The 22717-nt window shown below is 33.9% G+C and overlaps 1 protein-coding gene across 6 annotated transcripts in view; it reads right to left on the bottom strand.

Moving 5' to 3' along the window:
- Positions 1-2150: 2150 nt before the first annotated feature.
- The window catches only part of LOC138710620 (probable splicing factor, arginine/serine-rich 6), a 75473-nt gene continuing 54906 nt past the window's right edge, over positions 2151-22717 (bottom strand). The window contains exons 7-10 of one of the 6 annotated variants that reach the window (XR_011335281.1): positions 14650-22370; positions 14100-14162; positions 10313-10391; positions 2151-2312 (exon numbers count right to left, since the gene is read on the bottom strand). Coding sequence is in view for 2 of the 6 variants with exons in the window: in XM_069841638.1 (XP_069697739.1) it covers positions 2279-2312 (34 nt within the window). In the remaining 4 variants the exon portion in view is untranslated. The remainder of the gene's footprint in view (positions 2313-10312; positions 10392-14099; positions 14163-14649; positions 22371-22717) is intronic. The other 5 variants (XR_011335282.1, XR_011335279.1, XR_011335280.1 and 2 more) reach the window with 5 other exon arrangements.

Below are 22717 nucleotides of genomic sequence, written 5' to 3'. Positions count from 1 at the left end.
TCAAAATTAAAGCTAGAAAAGGTTTGGAATAAGGGAGCAATTTGTATAGATTTCATGAAAAACCTTCCAATACTAAAGATCAGCATGAATGACTATGTACTATAAGTGGCAACTGTCTTTCTACATGTTCAATGCGCATGATCTCGCTTCAGAAGTCTATTTACACAATGAGACAATAGCAAAAAAAAAAGGGGGGGGCAGATGTTGCATCAATGCTATATGACTATTTCTTTCATCTGATTCTTCAGTCTAACATATGCAAATTTTTTTATTCATGCACATGCCAGAATAAAAAAAATTATACTGTTATTCACTTTATTCATGCCTTGGTCCATAAATTCAAAAGATATGACTCAGTAAGAGTAACTTTTTCCATTAGAACATAGTTACAAGGATATGGGCTTAATAAACCAGAAAGTCCATGTTCAGACAGCTACGGCCTGGAATAAGCACATTACATTTTGTCGCACGAGATCCTCTCCCTTCAATGTCATTGAATGTTTGCAGGATTTTTGAGATCGTGGACTTTAACAGAAAGAAATGTCCGATGAAGATGCACTCGAAATCGTCACTACACAGTCAGAATTGACGAGGTCCTTGCATATTCCAACACACAAAATGATTGCTCACGTTTAGTAAATGCCATTTTGCCAGAATGGATTACTGCCAACTAGCAATAAATCATGGCAATTAAAAAAAACTTGGAAAGTTTCTCTATCAGCATATCAATTACCATGATCTGTTGCCTACTTTGTTATTAAACATTAAAATGTTTCACGGACTTATGAATAGCCCTGCATTGACCATCCTGAAACAAACTCTTATTTGTGATAATTCTTTCCTCCTCTCACACAGCTCACATGCCAGCCCCCCCCCCCCCCCCCCGCAGTCGGATGAATTCTCTTACCTGATCACTTCTTGTTTCTGTAAAGGCTTCATCAAATTCATGTTACAGGTTCCTTTGGAAGTACATGTCTTATGCACTCAGAAATTTGTGTGGGAGTAATGTTTTCAAAGGGTCAATGCTTCTATAATCACTTTGCCTGTGCAATACAATTTCAGGTCTGATGAAATTGGAGGGGAAGAATCAACTTGTGCATTAAGTCATTTCATTGCATTTTGCACTGTACTTGTAAGGTTGCGACATTGTTGAGAAAAATGATTTTCATAAAGCTGCAACTGTTTAAGCTGTACCTTTTCATTTGATGTTTTGATCGCCCTTTGGTTTTAATAATTTCTATTTTTTGTAATCTGATCTCATTACATGTTCTGTCCATTTCAGCAGTTCTATTTTTCTCCATTTGTTTACTGCCAAAATATATTAACCATTTTACTTTCAAAGTCATTATCATTAGACTTCAAAGAAGTTTATCTTACACAGGCTGGATACCTCCAGTTTTCAATCCTAATCAAACAAAGTAAGGGAAAGAATATTAAGTTAAATTAATTACTTCAAAAGGGACAAGTGTTCACCTGCCATGGAAATGTATGTGCACAGTTTGAAGAGAAGTTTCGACATGAGATCATTAACAGTTTGTCAGACCACGAAATATCCATGTTCATTAGAATGGTAATACCACTATCATTATCTCGTTATTGGTAGAACAGTAAAAGAGTGACACTTTTTATGTACTTTGATAGCTGACATAAACCACACAGATATTATGACCTTACTGTTGCAATTACTGATTAATCATCTGTTAACATCATTCTTCAGAACACTGTGTGTGTGTATGAGTATAATTTATCATAAGGTAGCTGCCCTTAAGAAAAGAGTTGTTCAAATGACACAGAATGTAATGTGTATTTCAGAGTGTTCAATCACAAGATACAGTGCATTCCCTGGTGAACTCAGCAAGTCTTAATGCTGTGACCTGCCTGGCTGATGCACATTGTCTCACATTTTTTTTATTCTTTTCTCCAGATTCTAATTCGCTCTCAACATCATATGGCGAGGTATGTATTTGTCATTGTAATTTTATATTGAATAAAACGTAATTAAGAGAAATCCAGAGCCTGAGGCCAGGGATACTATATCAAATTTTGCCAGGAGTGTGCATTGGTGAGCCACCAACTGGTGGCTGAGTTCATGAGGGAATACACTGTATTAAAAGATAAATAGGTTAAAAAGTAACAAGTGACTAAAATAATCCGTAAGAAAAATATAATTTTATTTCATCAAAATTATAAAATGTGCCAATGCAAACTGATCACAAAATGTAATGAGCAATGGTGTCATTTCAATCATACAATTCCAGCATCATAAAGTATAAAATCTTCACTGGTCTCGTTTGTGGTACCAAACTTCAACTCTGTAAAGAAAGAAAGGGAAAATAATCAATCCATTAGCACATCAGAATGTTTTGAAATATCTGAAAATTCTATTTCTGTATCAGAACTTAAATACTAAATACTGAAATTCTCATTTCCTACTGTTCAGATACATTTAGTGTCTTTATTTCTTGCATTATACGCAGTCATCCACAATAACAAACTGTTAATTTTAAGGTGCTCTTTCCTGATTCAATGCTAATATTATGAAAGATTGGTATTTTGCCCTGTTATCATGCATTACTTTATATCTACATACATACATATTTATCCATTGTAATTTGTATTCAACATTTACCGAATTCACTTACTTTCATTGTATTTAATTGTTAATACTGCTTTGACACTTTCTGTCAGCTTAAAGTATCTACTTGAAATGAACACTAAAAATATAGTTTCACAAACAGACATAAACAAGGCTAATTATACAAGGGAAGACAAACGATGTGAAAAATAGGAAAATTCGAATTCTAAATTAGGCTGTGCATTGATGTATTTTGCATGCATCAGCAACAGTGACTCGAACAATCTACTTATAGCACGTCTTACATCATTGCTTACGTTTTAATTACGGACAGAAATAGATTCTAAAAGCCCATGTAATAGAGACACTCTAGCAGCAACGGTGCCTGTTAAAGATATAAAGACACATTAATAACCATTAAATAGTACTTATGGTCTGTCAGTATATTTATCATTATCAAAATCTGACATCCCATGATTCCCTCCGCATTCTCTATGATATAATTCAAGGGAATACGAATTTCTTCAGCATTATGCATGTGTAATGCAGAGAACGGAAAACAGAAATCTTAATATTTTTGGAACAGATATTAGGAATTTGAATTAAGTGAAGAAGAAAGAATTTCAAGACTCTCAAATCCTCCAAATATTGTGATCAACGCTGTGTTAAATTCAATGAAATAAAGTTATTTATGAATAAGGCCTACTTTACATTTTGGACTGCAAATTAATCAAATTCTAAAATAGGAGTAGAAAAAATGCAAACAGTATTCATCTCTGGTGGCCAAATTTGGTGTATCCTGTTTGCCTCAAAATAATTTCACACACTACAATCCTCTTGGTGACAGTTCCGCCTGCTTAGCAACCAAATGAGTGGTTGTTGAAGTCACATATTTCACATTTAATATAAAAATTAATACTGTCGCCTGCTAGAAATCTATCTAGTCTACGATCCTACAGACAGAGAATTATAACATATGGGGACACATGTTTCAAAGTGCATACATCACTGGATATCCAAGCCTTCTTAAGATTACATAACCAATGACATAATGTAGGGTGTCTATCGAATATATGAAACATAAAAAAAAAAAAAAAATTAGTTACTTTTTAATAACCACAACTTAGTAATTACTCATAAGCATGATGAAAAACAAGTTCCTATCTTCATTTTAATGGACGCACAGCCAACTTCCTTCCCAGCCTTCTGGACTACAGTATATTAGACTCTCACCAACCACCAGAGCTCAGGCAGCAACACCAAGATTAAGTGCAGCAGAACAATATGCGTAATTTCGTTAACCACAACCATTCGAGTCTTTTAAGTTTGTTACTTTCGTTACTGCTGGTACTCTCATAGCCATATTGTTCAGTGTAAAGCCATACTGAACTTAGTGCCACAATATAGTTTTGAGAAAAACGAAGTTGAAGCAGAATTGACCATTATTATTTACACAACATTAATTTACTATGTTTCACCAGTATATACTTACGCACGAGCAGATATTGAAGTAACTTCAACTAAAGAAGGTGTAGTAACTGAGTCCTTCTGGGCTATCTCCAATGGGAGGCAGCCTCATGGTCTAGTGGTCAGAGCTTCTGGCTATAGTTCATGAGGTCCCGGGTTCGATTCCCGGTTAGAGCACAGGAATTTTTCCTTAAAGGGGATTATTCCTGTGTTCGTCCATGGTCTGGAATTTAGGTTAAGTTTAGATTTAAGACCTCTCCTGGCACCACATTATCATAATCATCCTATCACAACATCGGGGTAATGTAACTCTGCCTTCCAGGCGCCCCAACCTCAGAAGTGGGTTACAACTAAGCCACGGCCAGGAGAGAAGACCAGAAATGTCGAAAAGACAACCTGGTGGCATTGGTTTAAAAAATATATATATATATATATATATATATATAACTAAAAAAAACTGGCACTTAATTCACTATGACTTTACATCAAACTGTCCCAAGACAGCATGTACAAACAGGAACAGCATTATCATCCATTTTGAGAACAATGAATACGTGAAGTCGCCAGAGAATGGAAGTTTACTCTACAGTGATGCAAGGCTGTCACTCAAGCAGTCTATGACAGAAGCAGTTTCAGACACACACTGTAACTGATCTCAGCTTTACTAGACAACCATCTGCAACTGATAGGTCAGGTCAGAACAATTCGAAATCCTGAGTATTGGCGTCTTTTTGCAGCAATGTGTTCCACAGTTGCAACTATTGAGGAACTACATTTCCAATGTCTTCCACAGCCACCATGCTAATTAGACCTTGCTCCAAATAATTACATACCACTAAAAAAGTGATAATGGGCAACTAATAAAAAAGCATTTTGTCCATGTGAAGAAAAAATTGAAGGTCATTTTATATCGTTTTACAGTTTTTACATATTTCGATATTGAAATTGCTTGAAAATGTATTTAGTCACGTTCAGAAATCATTCCAATTATCGGAAGTTGCAACAAATCGTGTTTTGTCCATTACATTTCATTTTACATTTTCTGTGCCATTAATTTCTTTCAAGAAGGGAAATCACAGTCTACTATATACAGACGCGAAGCTCAATATGTAGTAAAAATGCAAACATGGGTAGTTGCTCACCACTAGGATTGCTACTATCGCCTCATCATCGCAGATCTCTCTCCTAGCAGATGACAAAATATGTTACATTTTCGTTGTCGTGTTCTTTTGGAAAAATTAACACCTTCCTTCCATTATTGAAATATTAAATGCATAAAGTTAATTTATTATTTTAATGAAGTATATTAAATTCCACTATAAACTCGAAGGTACCTGCAAGAAATAAGTAATGTAATTTTTGTTTGTGCAAAACGAACTGAAATTTACTATAATAGCTTCACTCATTCAAGATTATAGCGATAATTAACTATGAAACCAATAAATATTAGTTTGCATTTTCCTTTACAACAATAATAATGGAAATATGAATTAATGGAGTAACTTACGCGTACCGGTACTTGTAGTGTAGGCTTACGTAGTTAACACAGTGGGATGAGGTTAAGCAATAATAATCACACCAGAATTGGAAATAAAACGTGATCAATAAATTTTATTGTAACAGACTTTTTCTACGTCTCTAGTAAAGCAACAAATAAAAATAACAACAAAATTAACAGCTATAATTAAAAACATATCCTTTGAAAAAAATAGGCCTAAGCAATAATAATCCCACCAGAACTGAAAATAAAACGTGATCAATAAATTTCATTAAAACAAACTTAATTTTTCTACGTCCTTAGTAAAATAACATAAAAATAATAACAAAATTATTAGCTACAATTAAAAATATATCCTCTGAAACAAAAAGTAGACCTAACCTTTATTTCTCTGGAAATTTAGCAACCTAAGTGACAGAACTTTAACCGGTATCTAATGTCCTTTCGGTTAGACTGAAACATTTCATTGTGAAATTTAAGGATATAATGTATTCTAACAGTCACAAAGAACTTCAAAATTAAGAGTTTTGTTTCTGCACAGCATTCCTGTGGAAACCCAGGAACCTTTCTGAATCTTTTGGAAATCGGACAAAGGATAACTCTGGCCTCTTTCTCTTACTGTTGCTACAATTTATAGCACTACAAATGTCTCCTCCTTGTCCCATATTATTATTATTATTATTCCAATTATTATATTTTAGCCATTAACATTTTCATTACAACCAATAACGAACATTTCACAAGCATCAATGTGAAATATGCAACGAGCTAGCACTCGATAGAAATTCTTCACGGTCCAAAGTCGACCATGGACAGTCTATTGTTTCTAGTTGCTAACCGCTTGGAGCGCTTTATCACGAGATTTGCAAAAAACACCTCAAGCTTCGCGACTGTATATAGTAGACTGTGGGGAAATTATGAGATCTGATTAGTTCCTCCTCGTATATGGACAGTCTTACTTCGTAGATGACATAAATAGCTGGACAGACAAGGGAATTTTTTTACTAAAAGAATCTTTGTATTGGTTAAGTGCTCAAGAACTTTAATACTGAAATAGAGACTATGTAAAGAAAAAAGTTCGCAGTAAACAATATAAATCACTCTGCTCCTCCATTTCCATTTGATCATTTCATACTTCTACTAGTCTTTTAACGGCGGCCGGGTAGTTCAGTTGGTAGAGCAGCTGGCTACGATCTGGAAGGTCCGGGGTTCGATCCCAGGTGGTGACAGGATTTTTTTCTTGTTGCCAGACTTTCAGAACGGCCCCGAGGTTCACTCAGCCTCCTATAAAATTGAGTACCAGGTCTTTCCCGGGGGTAAAAGGCGGTCAGAGCGTGGTGCCGACCACACCACCTCATTCTAGTGCCGAGGTCAAAGAAAGCATGGGGCTCTACCTCCACGCCCCCCCCAAGTGCCTTCATGGCATGTGACGGGGATACCTTTACCTTTTTTTACTCGTCTTTTAACATCCACTTGAAGCTGTCATGTGAAATTAATCACACATTAGCATATTTCAATCTTATGAATTACACATTAATTGTTACCTTGGTAATACGAGTTTTTAGAAATACTATGTATAGTCCGGGTCAACTTACTTAATATCCTAAGGGTGAAACAACCATTTTTCCCCCATTACTACATAAGCTAGTGGATTATGGTGATATAGTTTGCAGGTTGAATTCTCTTTTGCCGACTTCGTTTCGAATTTCGGTACTGAGAAATACTACAACTGGTAGTGATTTTATAACTGTTATGATGGCAGCAGCGACAAGTTGTCAGTAAGTTTAAATTCTGAAAATTCAAATTGTTCTAGATTTCTGAGCCCATTACTGGAAGCTAATGAAATTTGAACATACTAATAATTAATATCTGTATTAATATTAATACATAATAGTTATTGTATGTGTTGCTTTGTGTAGTGATTACAATTTCAAGATTAGGGTCAGGTAGGCTAAGTGTAAATAAATATAAAGTATTTCGTGTGATACATGCCCTTGAGTGATCGATAAAAATACCATTTCATATTTTAATTAATTTGTTTCCTGTTTAGACTTTTATTACAATAATGGAGTATATATTCTGAAGCATACATTTCAAAGTGGCATTCGTTTTCGGAATTCATACTAATCATTTCACATGATCAAACAAAATACATTTTTAGGTTAGGTCTCGCAATTCGTAAACTGTTTAATCAAAGCAATGAATTTCATGTTGTCAGACAAAATACGTTTTAATATTAGATCAATACACTAATCTACTAACTACTAACATAATGTGCGAGAGGTCCAGAAGAAAAATGTACTTTCACAAATTATTAAACCTTTTAGAAAACACCTCCCCGACACAAAGATGAAATGTGGTAAATAAGCAAGACATCGTTATTGTTAATACTATTATTATTATAGTACATGGCATTGTGTGATTTCATCCTCTTTTGGTGATATCCAGTATTAGTTGGCAACACTGAAGAGATTGTCAAATTGGTCTTTTAGGAATTATTCTTATGTGATCCCTATTATAATTTGCAATGGTATAACAAATAAGACTATCAAGAATTCACAAGCAGATGCTTTCAAACAACTTGTCTGACTATGGTCTGACACCAGACTTGCACAAATAAATCTTCTAACATTTGCATAATTTCGCACATATTACACAAGATGATTAGTAATACAAGTAGATTTGGTTGAAATTTCGTCATTCAAAGGTATTATATTGCCTTAGTTTCAAAAGACTAAATTGAGCACAAAACTGAAGGGTTTAGTTTCTGTGCCTAAGGTTAGATATAGCTATGTTCCATCTAAGGAAAAATATGAGATAGGCCTATAATAGAAGAAACTCTGTATGATCTCACACCAGACTTGCACAAATAAATCTCTCAGATGATCACAGAATTGTGTCTACTCCCAAAAAATAAAATTGTGAATCACATTAAACCACGAAATTTGATTCAAACACTAATTGCCATTCCATCCAAACACAAAGAGAAAAAAAACCTCCGAAAGAATGACATGTGGTAACATCAACAAATGCAAAGCACTGCATGTCGCTCTGTTGAATAAGTTACATTCGGCATCTACCTTACATCTGAAATGTCACATTGAAGTCTTGAAGCAGGAAGCATACAAAGAGGCAAATAAGCAGTTAATTTCTAAGAAGTAAATCTAAGTTCTTAATCTCAAATACAATGGAATGTTATAAGGTCTGTTCACTATTTTACAAAAGAGGAAGAGAAAGCATGTTCCAGGGTTAACTGTAAATAATCTGCATGTAAACTCTGTGTACTATGTGGTTTAGCTTTAAGTATTTCCAACCTTGTTGTAAAATGGACTGAATCCAACATTTTGGAACTCCCTTCTGCTTCCATCATCAGAAGGAAGGCATAGATAAACTTAGGATATGTATGACTGAAACCTGTGTTCCAAGATATCCTTAACATTTGTGATGATTGCAATCAATGTGATGCAATTCAGTACTTAGCACATTTGTAGCTCAGTAACATTGGAGATAGTCCAAGCGCATGGCTGAAATCTACAAACTACACAACTATTGTACAAGCCTACAAACTACACAACCATTGTACAAGCCTTAAATTTCAATGCAGTATAACATATACTCGTACATGCAGCATTGACATGAAAATGCCAGCCTAAGATAACACGGGTTCAGTTAGTGTCAATACGTCTCGCAATGCACTAGAATTATAAAGAAAGATCTATAAGAAATAATCCATAGTTTTTCAAAACCTTCATACAAAACAACGAAAATAATAATTTCGTTAAATTATGTGAAACCATTTCTTTACAATTATAATCTTCCTAGTGTCTTTCTTTCATCAAGGCCACATATGCTCTACGTTAAAACTACAACTGAACTTGAGCATAGCAACAACGGTTAGTGTGATACCTCTGTTACGGCTACTGGCATGAAGTTTGTTTTTTATTTGTATTAAAAATGTGATACATTATAAAAATAATGGCACATTTTTAATAAGCAACTCGTCTACAGTGACATTTAACAACACTGTAAAATACCTTAAATAGATACCGTCTTTAACAGAAATTCACAGCTGATTTTCATTCACTGTGACAAAAGCATTTTACTGACCAAGAATTGGAATTCTACGAAGAGGGTTAAACAGTGCTTTGTAAGAACATGTGCTTGGAATTGTCTCAATGTAGTACATACGAAAACAATCTTACATATTACAAAGACGATTATTGATACAAAATAAAGTTCTTTTAATATGCAGACTATACTGTCATGTTTGGCATTAGTTCATGTTAGAAAAGGCAATCAACATGAGAATTATTAAAACTTACTTAAATAAACTGCGAAGTTTCTGCAAATTTTGCCTAAGACCAAAAAACTTTCTATTTTTCTTGTAAATATTTGTATTTAATGTACGGAAGTCCAAGACTAGTCATATAATATATTCAATTTACTAACGAAATATTTCAAAGCTTAAACATAAAAGAATTATTCAATGCTAAACATTAGTTGGCTGAACAAAGGAAGCTGAAATACTGCTGGAGCAAACAAAAAAAATCGGATGTAGCTATTACTTAAAGCCAATAATATATCGGCCACTGCTCTGTTTTCTATGATAGGAGTACCCAAATATCAATTTCTCTTATATCGAGATTACATATTTCTCCAATACAATTTGGAAATTATTTGCAATTAAATATGATAAATTTGTTTATATTTTTCAGAAAAATCTGAATAAACGTTTCTGCAGGAATACCAGAGAACACTTGTATCACACTCACTGTAAACGTGCTTCTGGTACCTCTATCACAGGCCAGTACTGTCAGAACAGGACTGCTGTCCTCTTTTCATTGTAAGATCCTGAAACAGTACAAAGATAAAAATGACCCTTTAAAAAGTTCAATATGTATATATATATTTTCTTTACTTCTCTGACCTGTTATACTCTATGTGGTCTCATCATTCCTAAGAGTCTTGTGCTGTTTAATTTCTGAAACTAGCTATGGTATCTTTTCTGGTTCTTTTCTTTTAGCATGTTCTGACTATTGTAAATAATTTTTCAGGATTAATTACTTTCAGTATTTCACTGTGGGGTCTTCTTATACCGTACCCTTTATTCTATCATCTTACCATACCCTTTATAATTTATTCTTCTATGATCTTACTATACCCTTTATTAATTCTATCGTCAAATGTTTTGTAAAACTTCCGCCACTTAAAGGGTTAGGTACAGCTCTGAGCACTGAAGAATTTCCAAAGTAGAACCTCGATTTCCCATTGCCCAGTTATCCATTTAGCATATTAACCACCTGTTTCCTGTTGTTTTCTAATAAGCGAAGAGTACATAAAACTCACAAATTATCACGTGCATACTGTATAGTCTGGTTTATGACAAAATATATTAAGAACCGCAATTAGATATTGTGCTGAATTGATATATAAAGTACTATCAATATTCTATATACTGTATTAACAGTTCGCAAAGCTATAATATGTTACGATTACCGTACTTTTCATGTTACAAAAAGAAATTTCGGATGTAAAAGTTCGTAATTTACGAAAATAATGTAATTAAATATATTCTCTATTTTAATTAAACAGGATCTGTTCATTACACAACAGCCAGTCACAGTTGGCAAGAGTGTGAATTATATTTGGCTCTTTATGTCATAGATGAAAGATGTGTTCCTTCACTATCCATCCAATAATGGGTTCACTGTCTTGTAGTATGTAGGGTCTATGTCATATCAATATTTCGTTATTCACAAACATTAATGCAATCAATAATGTAATTAGTTTAGAAAGCGTGGCAAAATTACTTCAGTTTTATTGGACGTGACAAGTACTTCCAAAGTCTGCCTACTATTGTAGTTAATCATAAATTTGGTGGTATTATCTAAAAGTAGTTCCCAATATATAAATTTTCTATTTATTTTCTTTAATTCCTTAACATCCAGTAGATTGACTACTTTTTGTGTACTAGGTAATCATTAGCCTTGGAATCAGCTGATTTGTTGTTGCATAACCTGTAGCAGAATACCATTACCCGGAAATTCTTCACCAACTAAAAAACTAAAAATTGACATCAATAAAAAACTAAATGCAGACAATAGCATATCTTTCATTTAAATGGCTCAGGATTAGTTCATAATTAAAAAAAACACTGTTGTAAAGTAAACTATAGTATTGTCCAAGTAAGAGATTATTCATCATTTCCGGTTAACAGTCAACCCCTTCCTATCCACTGTAATGGATAATTGAGGTTCTACTGTATATTAAATATTTTTTCTCAGTGTACACAGCTGATAATCAATTGCAAATTAACGCAGAAAAGCATATTCAATATATTGAAATATTTTTTTTATTTGACACGAATTTAAATGCATAATTTAAATATTCAAAATTACAGCTACTCGCTTTGTCAGGATCCAGAGTTTTGCTATCAATTTTCAACATTTACATGTAGTACTATTTTCATTTTAAAGGTAAAATATAGCTCTACAAGACTCACAATCAGATTCCTAAGCAAGTTATATTTTTAACTTGACTTGCGTAACAAGTTTTGAAGGTATTTTAATTCAAAAATATTTTTTGTAGACTAAGTATCCGACAGAGAGAGCTTACTTCTGCTGATTTTTTTGTAGACAATGTTCATGTAAACACACACAAATATCAAATTCTGTTCAATAGATTCACAATTATCACTTATAAGGCTTTACAAATGGGAAATGAGCATTAAAGCTATATAATTGTAATGTAGTATCATGTGCAGCCCCTTGCATTAACATTTGTAACTTCGAAACTAATAAAGATATTGAAAGAACTCTTTTACCAAAATAAACTTTAATATTTGGCGCATATTTTATATAAAAAAATTTTTTTGGAGGTGTTAAGCTCTACCTACACCTAAGTCATATTTCAATTTTTAAATAGATTTTTTGGAGGTGTTAAGCTGTACCTACCTACACCTAACAAGTTTCATTAACATTTTCTCGTATTTTTCAGTCTTGTTATGATATGGAATTTTAAGGAAGGGGAAGAACTGGCCACCCTATCCCATTATCTCCTGGCTTAGTTACCTCATGAGTGATGCCTTATTGGTGTCACTTGTGAAGTTCAAACCTGTCTTCAGATAGGTAACTAATAACAATCTCTGTAAGAAAAAGCCTATTTTTTCCCCTATATCCTCTCGTATTTACTTTAGGCGTGTATGTTACACTAAAATGGATTTTACTAATCACCCAAACAAATTGTACTTATTACACAAACCAAACAAGTAATTGAAATCAGGCAAAAAACAGGTAGTGTAATTGTGAGCACTGGTGGCAGAGGTGTAACAGATGCCAACATGAGAAAAAAACAGCACTGAAACAATGTATATCTACGCACATACACAAGATAGAATATATACACACCCATGACCATGTAACAAAATGACACACTGCAGTATATTCCTGAACTTTGATTTTCAATTTTTTACCCTTTTTTAAGCTAACTTTTTGTATACATTGATCTCTCGTCACTATTAAGTCCCCAATTTAATACACTCAAATAACTTTGTCTTTTGACAGCAATTTTTACTTTTTAATTCTGAAAATATTTACTTTAAAAAACCCCGTCCAAATCCAAACAAGTACAAGGTGTGTTAGGTCACAGTGAGTCAATCTGAACCCAAAGATCTCTTTTCTTGGGGATGGTACTGAAGCATGGATTTTAGAAGCAAAATCCGAGCTTCGTATGAGACTTGAAAGCAATATATAATGAACGCCTAATGGTTTGCTATACCAGAAGGGTTAATTGGTGGGATACATAAGATTATTATTTTTAGCCACCAAGGTGGTGTAGTGACTATAGCACTGGACTTATAATCCTGTGAACCCAAGTTCAATCCTAGGCATAGCCCCAATTTAGCTATAACTTGTTTTGGGTAACCCTGCAGTCCAGGTAACACAGGAGTTTTGTCCGGGAGCTCCGGTTTCCCTGCGGCATCCGAACAAACCATCATCTCATCTCATTGAGGGTGTAGAACGGACCAGCCTTCTATGGCGCACCCTGGACAGTGACTAAGTAAATTGGTCTACATAATTCATATGGGTGAATGATGAAAAATTAAGGATCCGCCATTGAGGGGGAGGGACGAAAATTATTTTTTTTTTCTCGAAATACAAACAAAATTTCACCCACCTTCCTCCTTTGAAGAGTTATAGCAATTAATTTTTAATCGCTTAAAGAAACCTAGCAATAAATCTAACCATAATAGATTTTATGAAAATAAAAAGACACACAGCAGCAAGAAAATAAGCACTGCATGACTTTATCATATTCCATAACTGGTTAAGATACACCCAAAAATTGGACTGAACATTTTCTAAACATTATAAGGAATTCCTGGAGATCATGATGCATTTAAAATCAGGTCAAATCTAATAATTAGAGATGAGGTGGACAAAACGTCAAATGAAATAATCATCCTATCTCTGTAAAGCAAAAATAAATGAAAAATGAAGTACCTACTGCAATATAACTCTGCTTTACTCTATGCGACAACAGACATCCTGCAATACTCACCTAGATAATTGTGTTCATCATATAGACCATAAAACTGGGTTTCACCAAAATGAAGAGCTCATTCTGAAAAGAAACAAAGTGCACTTACTAACACTGAATAAATACACATTCGAACATTGAAATTATAATCTACAAATACAATTTTATTTTTCGTATAAAGTGGGCCGAACAGCGCATTACGAATTGAATGTTTTCGCTTTAATAAAAAATGCACCCCATTAGCCGAATTTTACTGAACCATTATAGTCCAATATTTCAATTATAATTATTTTTTCAGCATCGCAAGTCTTGTCAGCTGGTACATCGGCGTGATTGATCTTCACGATATGGTAAATGCCAATCCTATTTAGGGGTTGCATAACTTAAATAATACATTAACTTTAATCTCAGAACTAGGCAATTATAATCTGTACGGGTGCGCCAGAGAGATCATTCGCTCTAATCAGTTTAACAATTCAATTTAAAAAAATACTTATATCAAGACCCACAAACATTACATTTTAATGCTCCCTTCCATGGCATCCCCGCAGCAAAGAATAAGTTATTTTACCTGACTTTTCAACCATTATACGAACATTTTCTTCTTGTTTAATGTCCCCATTCTTGATCGGGTGGCAGTCACAGCTTACTTAATTTTTGTGATATAATATGTTCCTTGCATCGATGTGGCGGTGTCGAGACTCCTGTTACAACTTGGGGCTTGCAGTCCTTGTCGAGGCCGGTGGAGGTAACAATTCAAGAGGCTTAGATCTAAAATAATAACTCAGTACGATTTAATCAAAGGATAAAATCCTTTGGTAACTAAAAATAGAGAATCTTCCTGCATCTGCTCTTTTATTATCACTCTTCATTTCTGTATGATCACCATTCATAGAGATGGTGGAACATACAACACGTTTACATTAAAATGTAATACAAAAAAGAAAAAAAAAATCCTACGCAAAACTTATGAAAACCAACCATTTACTTCCTACCTACCTCGTGTAATTGGATTATTAGCAACTGTCTGTTTGAAGATTGATTTATAAAATATGCAAATATCTAGATTTACAATTAAAGTTTGTGGCTTTAGAACCAGTCAAAGATAGTTTAGGGAAGCAGATTTTTAAAATACAATCTCATTAGTTTCATCCCAAGCATGAGGCAGTATAATCCACATCACTCAGAAAAAATATTTTCCATGGTTTTAAATCAGTCACTCAGAAATAAATACACAATATATTTATATGTATATCGCAAAACTAAAAACTACAAATATTTAAATTTGGGATTCTAGGCTCAATGAACCGAGAAACTTCTGCACAGCATTTACTAGGCATAATATAGAAAGAAACAGTGGTACTAAATTTTATAGAAGTACTCAATTGTGATAGCACAGCTTATAGTAAGATAAAAATTATCATAACTACATGCCAGCAGATGAAATAATGATGTTCAAAACTGGGAAGCTTGAAAATCACAGAGTATAATCAATGCATTTGTAATGCAATTCCCGACAACATACAGCAACATTTATATACGTCACGAACACTGGTAAGTTTGAAACTTGTACATCTATTACTTTTTTACTTGTACCGCGGTTCACTTTTTAACTCACACCACTAAAGACAGAGCACATTATGTTTCATAAATGCAAAAATACTTTCAATCGTAGGATAAAATAACCACAAATTAAAGAGCTACAAGTTGTGTACTTAAAGCCACTGTTAGTACTATTTGCTTCATACTGTATATTATTTCCAACACACATTTGAAGCACACAGAGAATAATACTGTAACATTTGCAGGCCTGGGGATAAATCTTTAATATAATTTTCTAACCACTGCAGCGATCCCTCATTTTTATTTTAAAGTTACTCAATTCAACTAAAATTAATATTCTGGTCTGATTGCAGGAATTACAACTAGACACCACCAAGTATTGAACAACAGTTGTCACATTGCAAACATGTCTTAAAATGTTGTTGAAAATCGTTTATTTTTATTTTAGTGGGTTATTTTACGACACTTTATCAACATCTTAGGTTATTTAGCATCTGATTGAGATGAAGGTGGTAATGCCGGTGAAATGAGTCCGGGGTCCAGCACCTAAAGTTACCCAGCATTTGCTCATATTGGGTTGAGGTAAAACCCCAGAAAAAACCTCAACCAGGTAACTTGCCCCAACAGGGAATCGAACCCAGGCCACCTGGTTTCGCGGCCGGACGCTCTAGCCGTTACTCCACAGGTGTGGACGAAAATCGTTTAACATTTGACGTATAAATATTGGCATGCAATTTTCTTTTTTTCACTTGTGGTAAGATGAAGAAACATACTGTATTACAGTAACAGACTCCCTGAATATTGCAAGATCAAAGCAAATCACTACACTAGAAATCATCCACTGAGGTTACTTGATGCAATATTTGGTCTGCAAACCTTTTGGTGTGTTGTTTTTGGGAAATATCTAAAAACTTAGCAACACTAACCAAGTGGCATTGCAAATTGCCATTCACACTTCTCAGTCTTATTGTGTCTTCGACCAAGTGAGGTACTGAACTGCTTTTTCTTCAAGAATGTTTACCAGAAATAATAATATAATAAGTGTGTATTTGTGTGTCCAATGCCTACCCACTTCACTTGCACGATTCGTGTTATTTATATATTAGTTACATATATTATATTTTCATTTATTTACATATTAGTATCAAATAGTACTAACTACAATTATCAAGTCCTGAATATTTGTTTCAATGAGATGTAATGTTGACTGTACATTAGAGCGAGCTGAAAATTTTTTTTTGCGAAATTTAAAAACATAAAATGTTGCATTATATACAGAAAAGTTGGCACACAAAACCTCAGTGATATAAATTAATCTTTCCGAAGTGCAATTTCTCCAAATGTAAGAAAAGGAAAATAATACTCAAGAATAAATTTTAATTATACTGTAAACCATAATAATTAAGAGCTTATTTTTTGTGTTAACTCTGCCAAAACATAATATGTATGCAGGTTCACCAGGCAGTAATGCAACTTTTTAACACATGTCTGAAGTGAAATAGGTAGAGGAGTACAAATATGCCCTTATCACCTACCCTGTTCAACATCTACTTCGAGGATTTAGAGAAGAACTGTCTTTAGATCAGAGGGGCGATGGTAGGAGGAAGAATAAAAAGAATTGTTAATGATATGGCATTGTTAGCAGAAGAGGAGGCGATACTAAGGAATATGTTACGGGAAATAAATGATAGCTGTGAGCAGTATGGGAACAAGATAAATGCAAACAAGATGAAGACCATGGTTTCCAGAAGAAAAATAAAGGTAAATGTACAAATACTGTATGAGACAGTAGAGCAAGCGGACAGCTTCAAATACTTGGAATGTACTATAAGCAGTAACACGAACTGCTGCCAGGAAGTCAAGAGCATAGCAATGGTGAAGGAAGAGACTAGTGAAGTGCTTTGTGTGGAGTGTGGCATTTTAACAGTGCAGAATGCATGGATATTACGACGAAGTGAAGTGAATAGAATCATTTGAAATGTGGATATAGAGAAGAATGGAAGAATAAGAAATGAAGCTGTGTTGGAAAGTGGGAGAAGAATGATGCTGAAACTGATTAAGATGAAGAAAAAAAAATAGGTTAGGTCACTGGCTGAGAAGAAACTGCTTACTGAAGAAATAAATGGTGAAGAGAAGAGTTCGAGGCAGAGGATATCAGATGATAAGACATTACGATATATGAATCATATGCGGAAATAATGAAGGCAGAAAATAGGAAAGATTGGAGAATACTGTGTTTGCAGTGAAATACTTACTCTCCGACAGACCTACTCTAATGTACATACTGCAGTATTTGTATACAGGCTAGCCCATATTTAAGTATGGGCCACATGGGCCCGGGCTGACAAAGCTGAGAGAGAAAGAAAAGAGTTGAAAAAAAATGTTCGATATTTTCCTACTTCGCACGCAGCCTGCTTTAGACAATAATGCTAAATTGTTGTTATACACCACTTTTTTACAGTTCACTGCTAAATGCATAAGTTAGTTGGTGATGGCACAATTTTTTTCGGGCCCATGGGCATAACATTACTTAAATACGAGGATGTATAAATTCGTACTTGTACACATGAAAAGTGCAAGAACCATGTTATCCTTCTATTAGGTTGGTTTCAGAAAACCAAAGTTGAAGAAAATTTTAAGCATTGTATACTCTTTGACATGGAAAATGATTGCTCTCCTGTAGCATGAATTTGACCAAGTGTCATTCAAGTTAACCAAGATTCACATGCGAAAATACTAAACATCGAGGTCCAAGGATGAAATCAAGTCGTAGCAGTGCCATACCTGTATGTCACAAAATGATGTATTTTCTACAAAGCCTTTATTGCTCAGCGATATAGTTTTTTCTTCTCGTTATACAAAGACCAGGCTTCGAATCTATGTTAAACACACACCAGTAAACACATGCACACAATGATTCCCAAGCTATTCCGAGGTGGGACAGTCTCTGAACAGTGCCCAACTTCCATGTCTCATATGGAATACTTAGGCTCATCCAAGTCACAACAGGAATGGTAAATACAAGGTTTATATTCAATAACATTATTTTCTAGAGGATTACAGAGTTCTTGCACTGAACCACAGAAATGTGAACAATGATGAAATACTACTACACATGACACATCATGCTGAAATGTTTCCCTATTCCAGTCGCCTGTCTCACCACGTCATCACTCCTGTAACTAGCATCAGCACTGATCTCATTATAGGTGAATTTTCCTTGCATAATAGATACCTCAGTATTTTTCAAACTACTTACCAATCTGTCAACATTAAAAAAAATCGCAGTAAAAACAACTAAAAATTCTTTAAAATATTCAGTTGCTTGTATGTTGTTGAAGATCAAGGAAACAGGAGTTACCCCAGAATTACCAAACCATAAAAAAATATAGTAAAATGTCGAATTCCAGCAATGATCACAATGCAATTTAAACATTCTATCAAAAAATGGCGATTTCAACTCCAGAATGGTATGGTTAGAATATACCTGAAAGTATCCTGGTAATAATCATACAATAATTGTTTTCAAATATCCAAATGCAGAGATTACCTTCCGGATTCTCATCTGTATTTTGTTCCCAATGTTTCGATGTTAAACTTTATACAGTATTGGAAAAGATAAATAGGTATGACAGAATCTGTATGTGCTGCCAAAAGCAGTCGAAACACAGATTTTAGAAATGGGTGCTTCAAATGTATCAATTTCCGTCTAACACAAGAGCATTTACAAAATATCTTCCATCTCAGCCCAGTAACACTTCTTTGTTCTGAGTATCTTCCATTCACAGAAATATTTTGGATTATGGTGTCATTTTGTTAAACCACAGAATCAGTTAATATTGTAACATGCTTCACTTCAATAAGTTCCATACAATGTGATGATGATACCTATGAGTGGTTTTTCAAATTAGTTTACACATAAGAGAGGGAAACGAATAAAATTGTCTACAAAATGAAGGTTCAAGAATTAGTATCCATGTGGTTCAGGAGATATATATATATATATTAACAAACATAGCTAGCAACCAGTCTTTACTATTTAGATCACTCAACAAATATTGAATGCCACAGACAAAATGTTATATCCAATTACATACTGAACAGCAATCCAAAGGATATCGTTTAATCTGCAGTGTAAATAAATTGTTTACCTTTATAATAGGCATCATTCCCAAATACATTAAGGATGAACATACTCTATTTCAAATATCATGGCTCCATATGAAAACACTTTTACTTCTCCATAAAACAATCCTAGCAAAATGTTCATAACATAAACATATCCTGACTGTTACATTCAACAGGTATGTAGCCCATAATATTTTCTTAAATAGTAACTGCAATACTCCGCATTTTTTAAAACTCACTCTGAATGTTAAGTTACAGAGATATTAACAAAATGCAAGAAGGCAGTTACAATTCTACAACAAAATAACACCATAACCATATTTTGTTCTGCCAACTCTTTTGCCTGCAAAAACGAGCTATTTCTGAGAATTTTCACTATCACACAAGATGGGACAAGTACAACGAGATATTTTCGTAACTGCTGTAAAATGAGTAGTGGATAAGACAACCATAAGATTAGGTCTCTTCTCGTGTAGAAATACTGTAGTTGTGAATTTCATTATTGAAGTGAAAAAGTTTAGTCAACTAATGGTATGAAAACACGTGGAACAAGCAATATAATAAAAAAGTGGACTAGAAATTGAAGTTCCTATTTACAAAGTAAAGCTCATCAATGATGCTATAGAATATGAGAACATTTCATAAAAATAGTTTTCACAAATAATACACCTCATTAAGTAACGTAATATTTTTATTAGTAATGACTAATGACAAACTGACATTACCGAATAAGAACGAAATCCGTCAAATGATTGAGAAATGTTCATTGTTTTTGACCCGAATCATCCCATCATGAATTTTTAATAATGGAGTAGCCAATATAATTGTGGGAAACCTACTTTCATGTGGCTATATGGAAAGTTGTTTACACTAGTTCCACAAAGACTCACCGACTACAATATTTTTTATCATTGCTTCCCAAACTTTTTGAAAGCGCAACCCACTTCTGGACGAGACTTCAGTCTGCGGTCCCCCCACCCCCATTATTGTACCAGCTCTTGATTTCATTCCAAAAATGCAAATTCCTGTAAAATCGTAAACTATATTATTTTACTCAAAACCTGTGGATACCACCTGAAGTATAATTTATGATTTTAAACAGCTTGAGTATTTTCTGGAAGAAATTCAAAACAATTACGACAATCACAAATACTGAATCCGTTGTGTTTAACAGACCGAAATTATATATATATATAAAAGTACGAAGGTAAAACTTACTGACAGAATGTTGAAACTAGACCTTTTTTCGCAGAGCAGTGACCAGTTTGACATCAAAAGAATACCTTGACTTTGCAAACAAAGCTCTTAAATTTTTTATAACATTTGATTCATGGAAATTAAGTTTTTCGTCTAAGATTACTATCAAAACAAAAGCAAGATATCTCGAACTTGAAATGATATCACTGTGTGTGTATCAAATACTTAGTCCAGATTTGAGAGGCTACATTCTGAAAGAAGACACTCATCACAATTATTTTTTTAATTTATAACTGCTGAAAGATTTGATTTTTATGTTCAATGTAGTTTCATAAATGCACAATAAATGTATGTTAATAAGGCATTTTTGCTGTATTTTGCAAATCATCTCAAACCCCCCCCCCCCTCAGCTCTTTACACGTCCACCACTTTGGGTCTTAGATGTCCAAACTAGTTTCTAGATAGAGGTGTGTAGCATTAGAGTATCAAGATGGTCTGGTGATTCAGTAATAAAGAAGACACAGTCACTGTCTGGGAATTAAGTAGGTTTAGCAGATTTGTGTAACATAACACGCATTTTCTCAGTTCTTAGCCAGTTCTTTCTCGAAATAAAATTTCATTCATAATGTTTGCTCTATTCAAGGACTGCATACAAATGCCATTTCGAACTTCCAAATGGAGTCTACTGCCATATACATGATGTATGGCAGCAGCTTAAGTTTTGAAATATACCAAAGTAGAACTTTATTAATAACGCAAAATTTACACACATTCTAATAATTATCTGAAACGCAGTTTTATTTACATAATTAACATAGGCCCTGTAATAAACCACTGACCAACAATGATGCAGTTAATCATGAACAATTTCCAATATACAGAGTAAATCGCAATTTCAACTATGTCAACTGGTACATTTTATAATCATGTTCTGAAACTATAGCATATAAATTGTCTTCTTTCGTATAAAACTATTCCTTGATAATAAACGGAACTTAATTTCTTTCAATTACATAAAATTTACTCTTGAATACGCCATTACAACAAGCTTACTAGCTTCAATAACGTTTCAAATTCACATACAATTAAAAAAATCCAAGATCTAAAGGCTTATTTGTGTGAATAACATTTAATACATACGAACAGTAAATAGAACGCATTACCATTGTTTTATTTAATATCTTATACGCAACACTTAAGTGCATAATGAACTGAAAACTCAAATCATTTTATATCAAGTAGTGCTCCTCAATGTTCACTGTACACCCACAAATCAAATATTAGATGCCAGAAACTGCTCAATTTACATCGTACCACCTTTATGTCTTGCAGTTAAGAAGTCACGTTACAAGAGATTATTTACAATGCTTGTTAGCCCCGGAATCAATCTTAGTCAGGAATCATCTGTGGGAGAGAATGTGAAGCAGCTTACAATGATATAATTTACATTTTTTGCTACGAGAAACATTCAACAATTCAAACGAATTAATTTAACCGCATGAGTCACACCAAATTCGAAATACAATAACGTAAAGGTATTTTTATTCACGAATTTCGGCCAATGTTTCGCCACTACCTCAGTTCTCAGAATATGTTGACACATAAGTGCTATGTTATTATCTAAAAAAATCTCTGTGCCTACACAACTTAATACGCCAAATGTCATTGTATAAAAAACACAAATCCACACCAATTCAGAGGCCAGTGCTACATGTGCATGTGCAAAACACACACAAAAAAAGGAGAAAATC

Source organism: Periplaneta americana, chromosome 12, assembly GCF_040183065.1.
Source record: "Periplaneta americana isolate PAMFEO1 chromosome 12, P.americana_PAMFEO1_priV1, whole genome shotgun sequence".
In the NCBI taxonomy this organism is placed as follows: domain Eukaryota; kingdom Metazoa; phylum Arthropoda; class Insecta; order Blattodea; family Blattidae; genus Periplaneta; species Periplaneta americana.
Note: the sequence above shows the minus strand (reverse complement) of the source record. Positions and strands in the feature narration are given on the sequence as shown.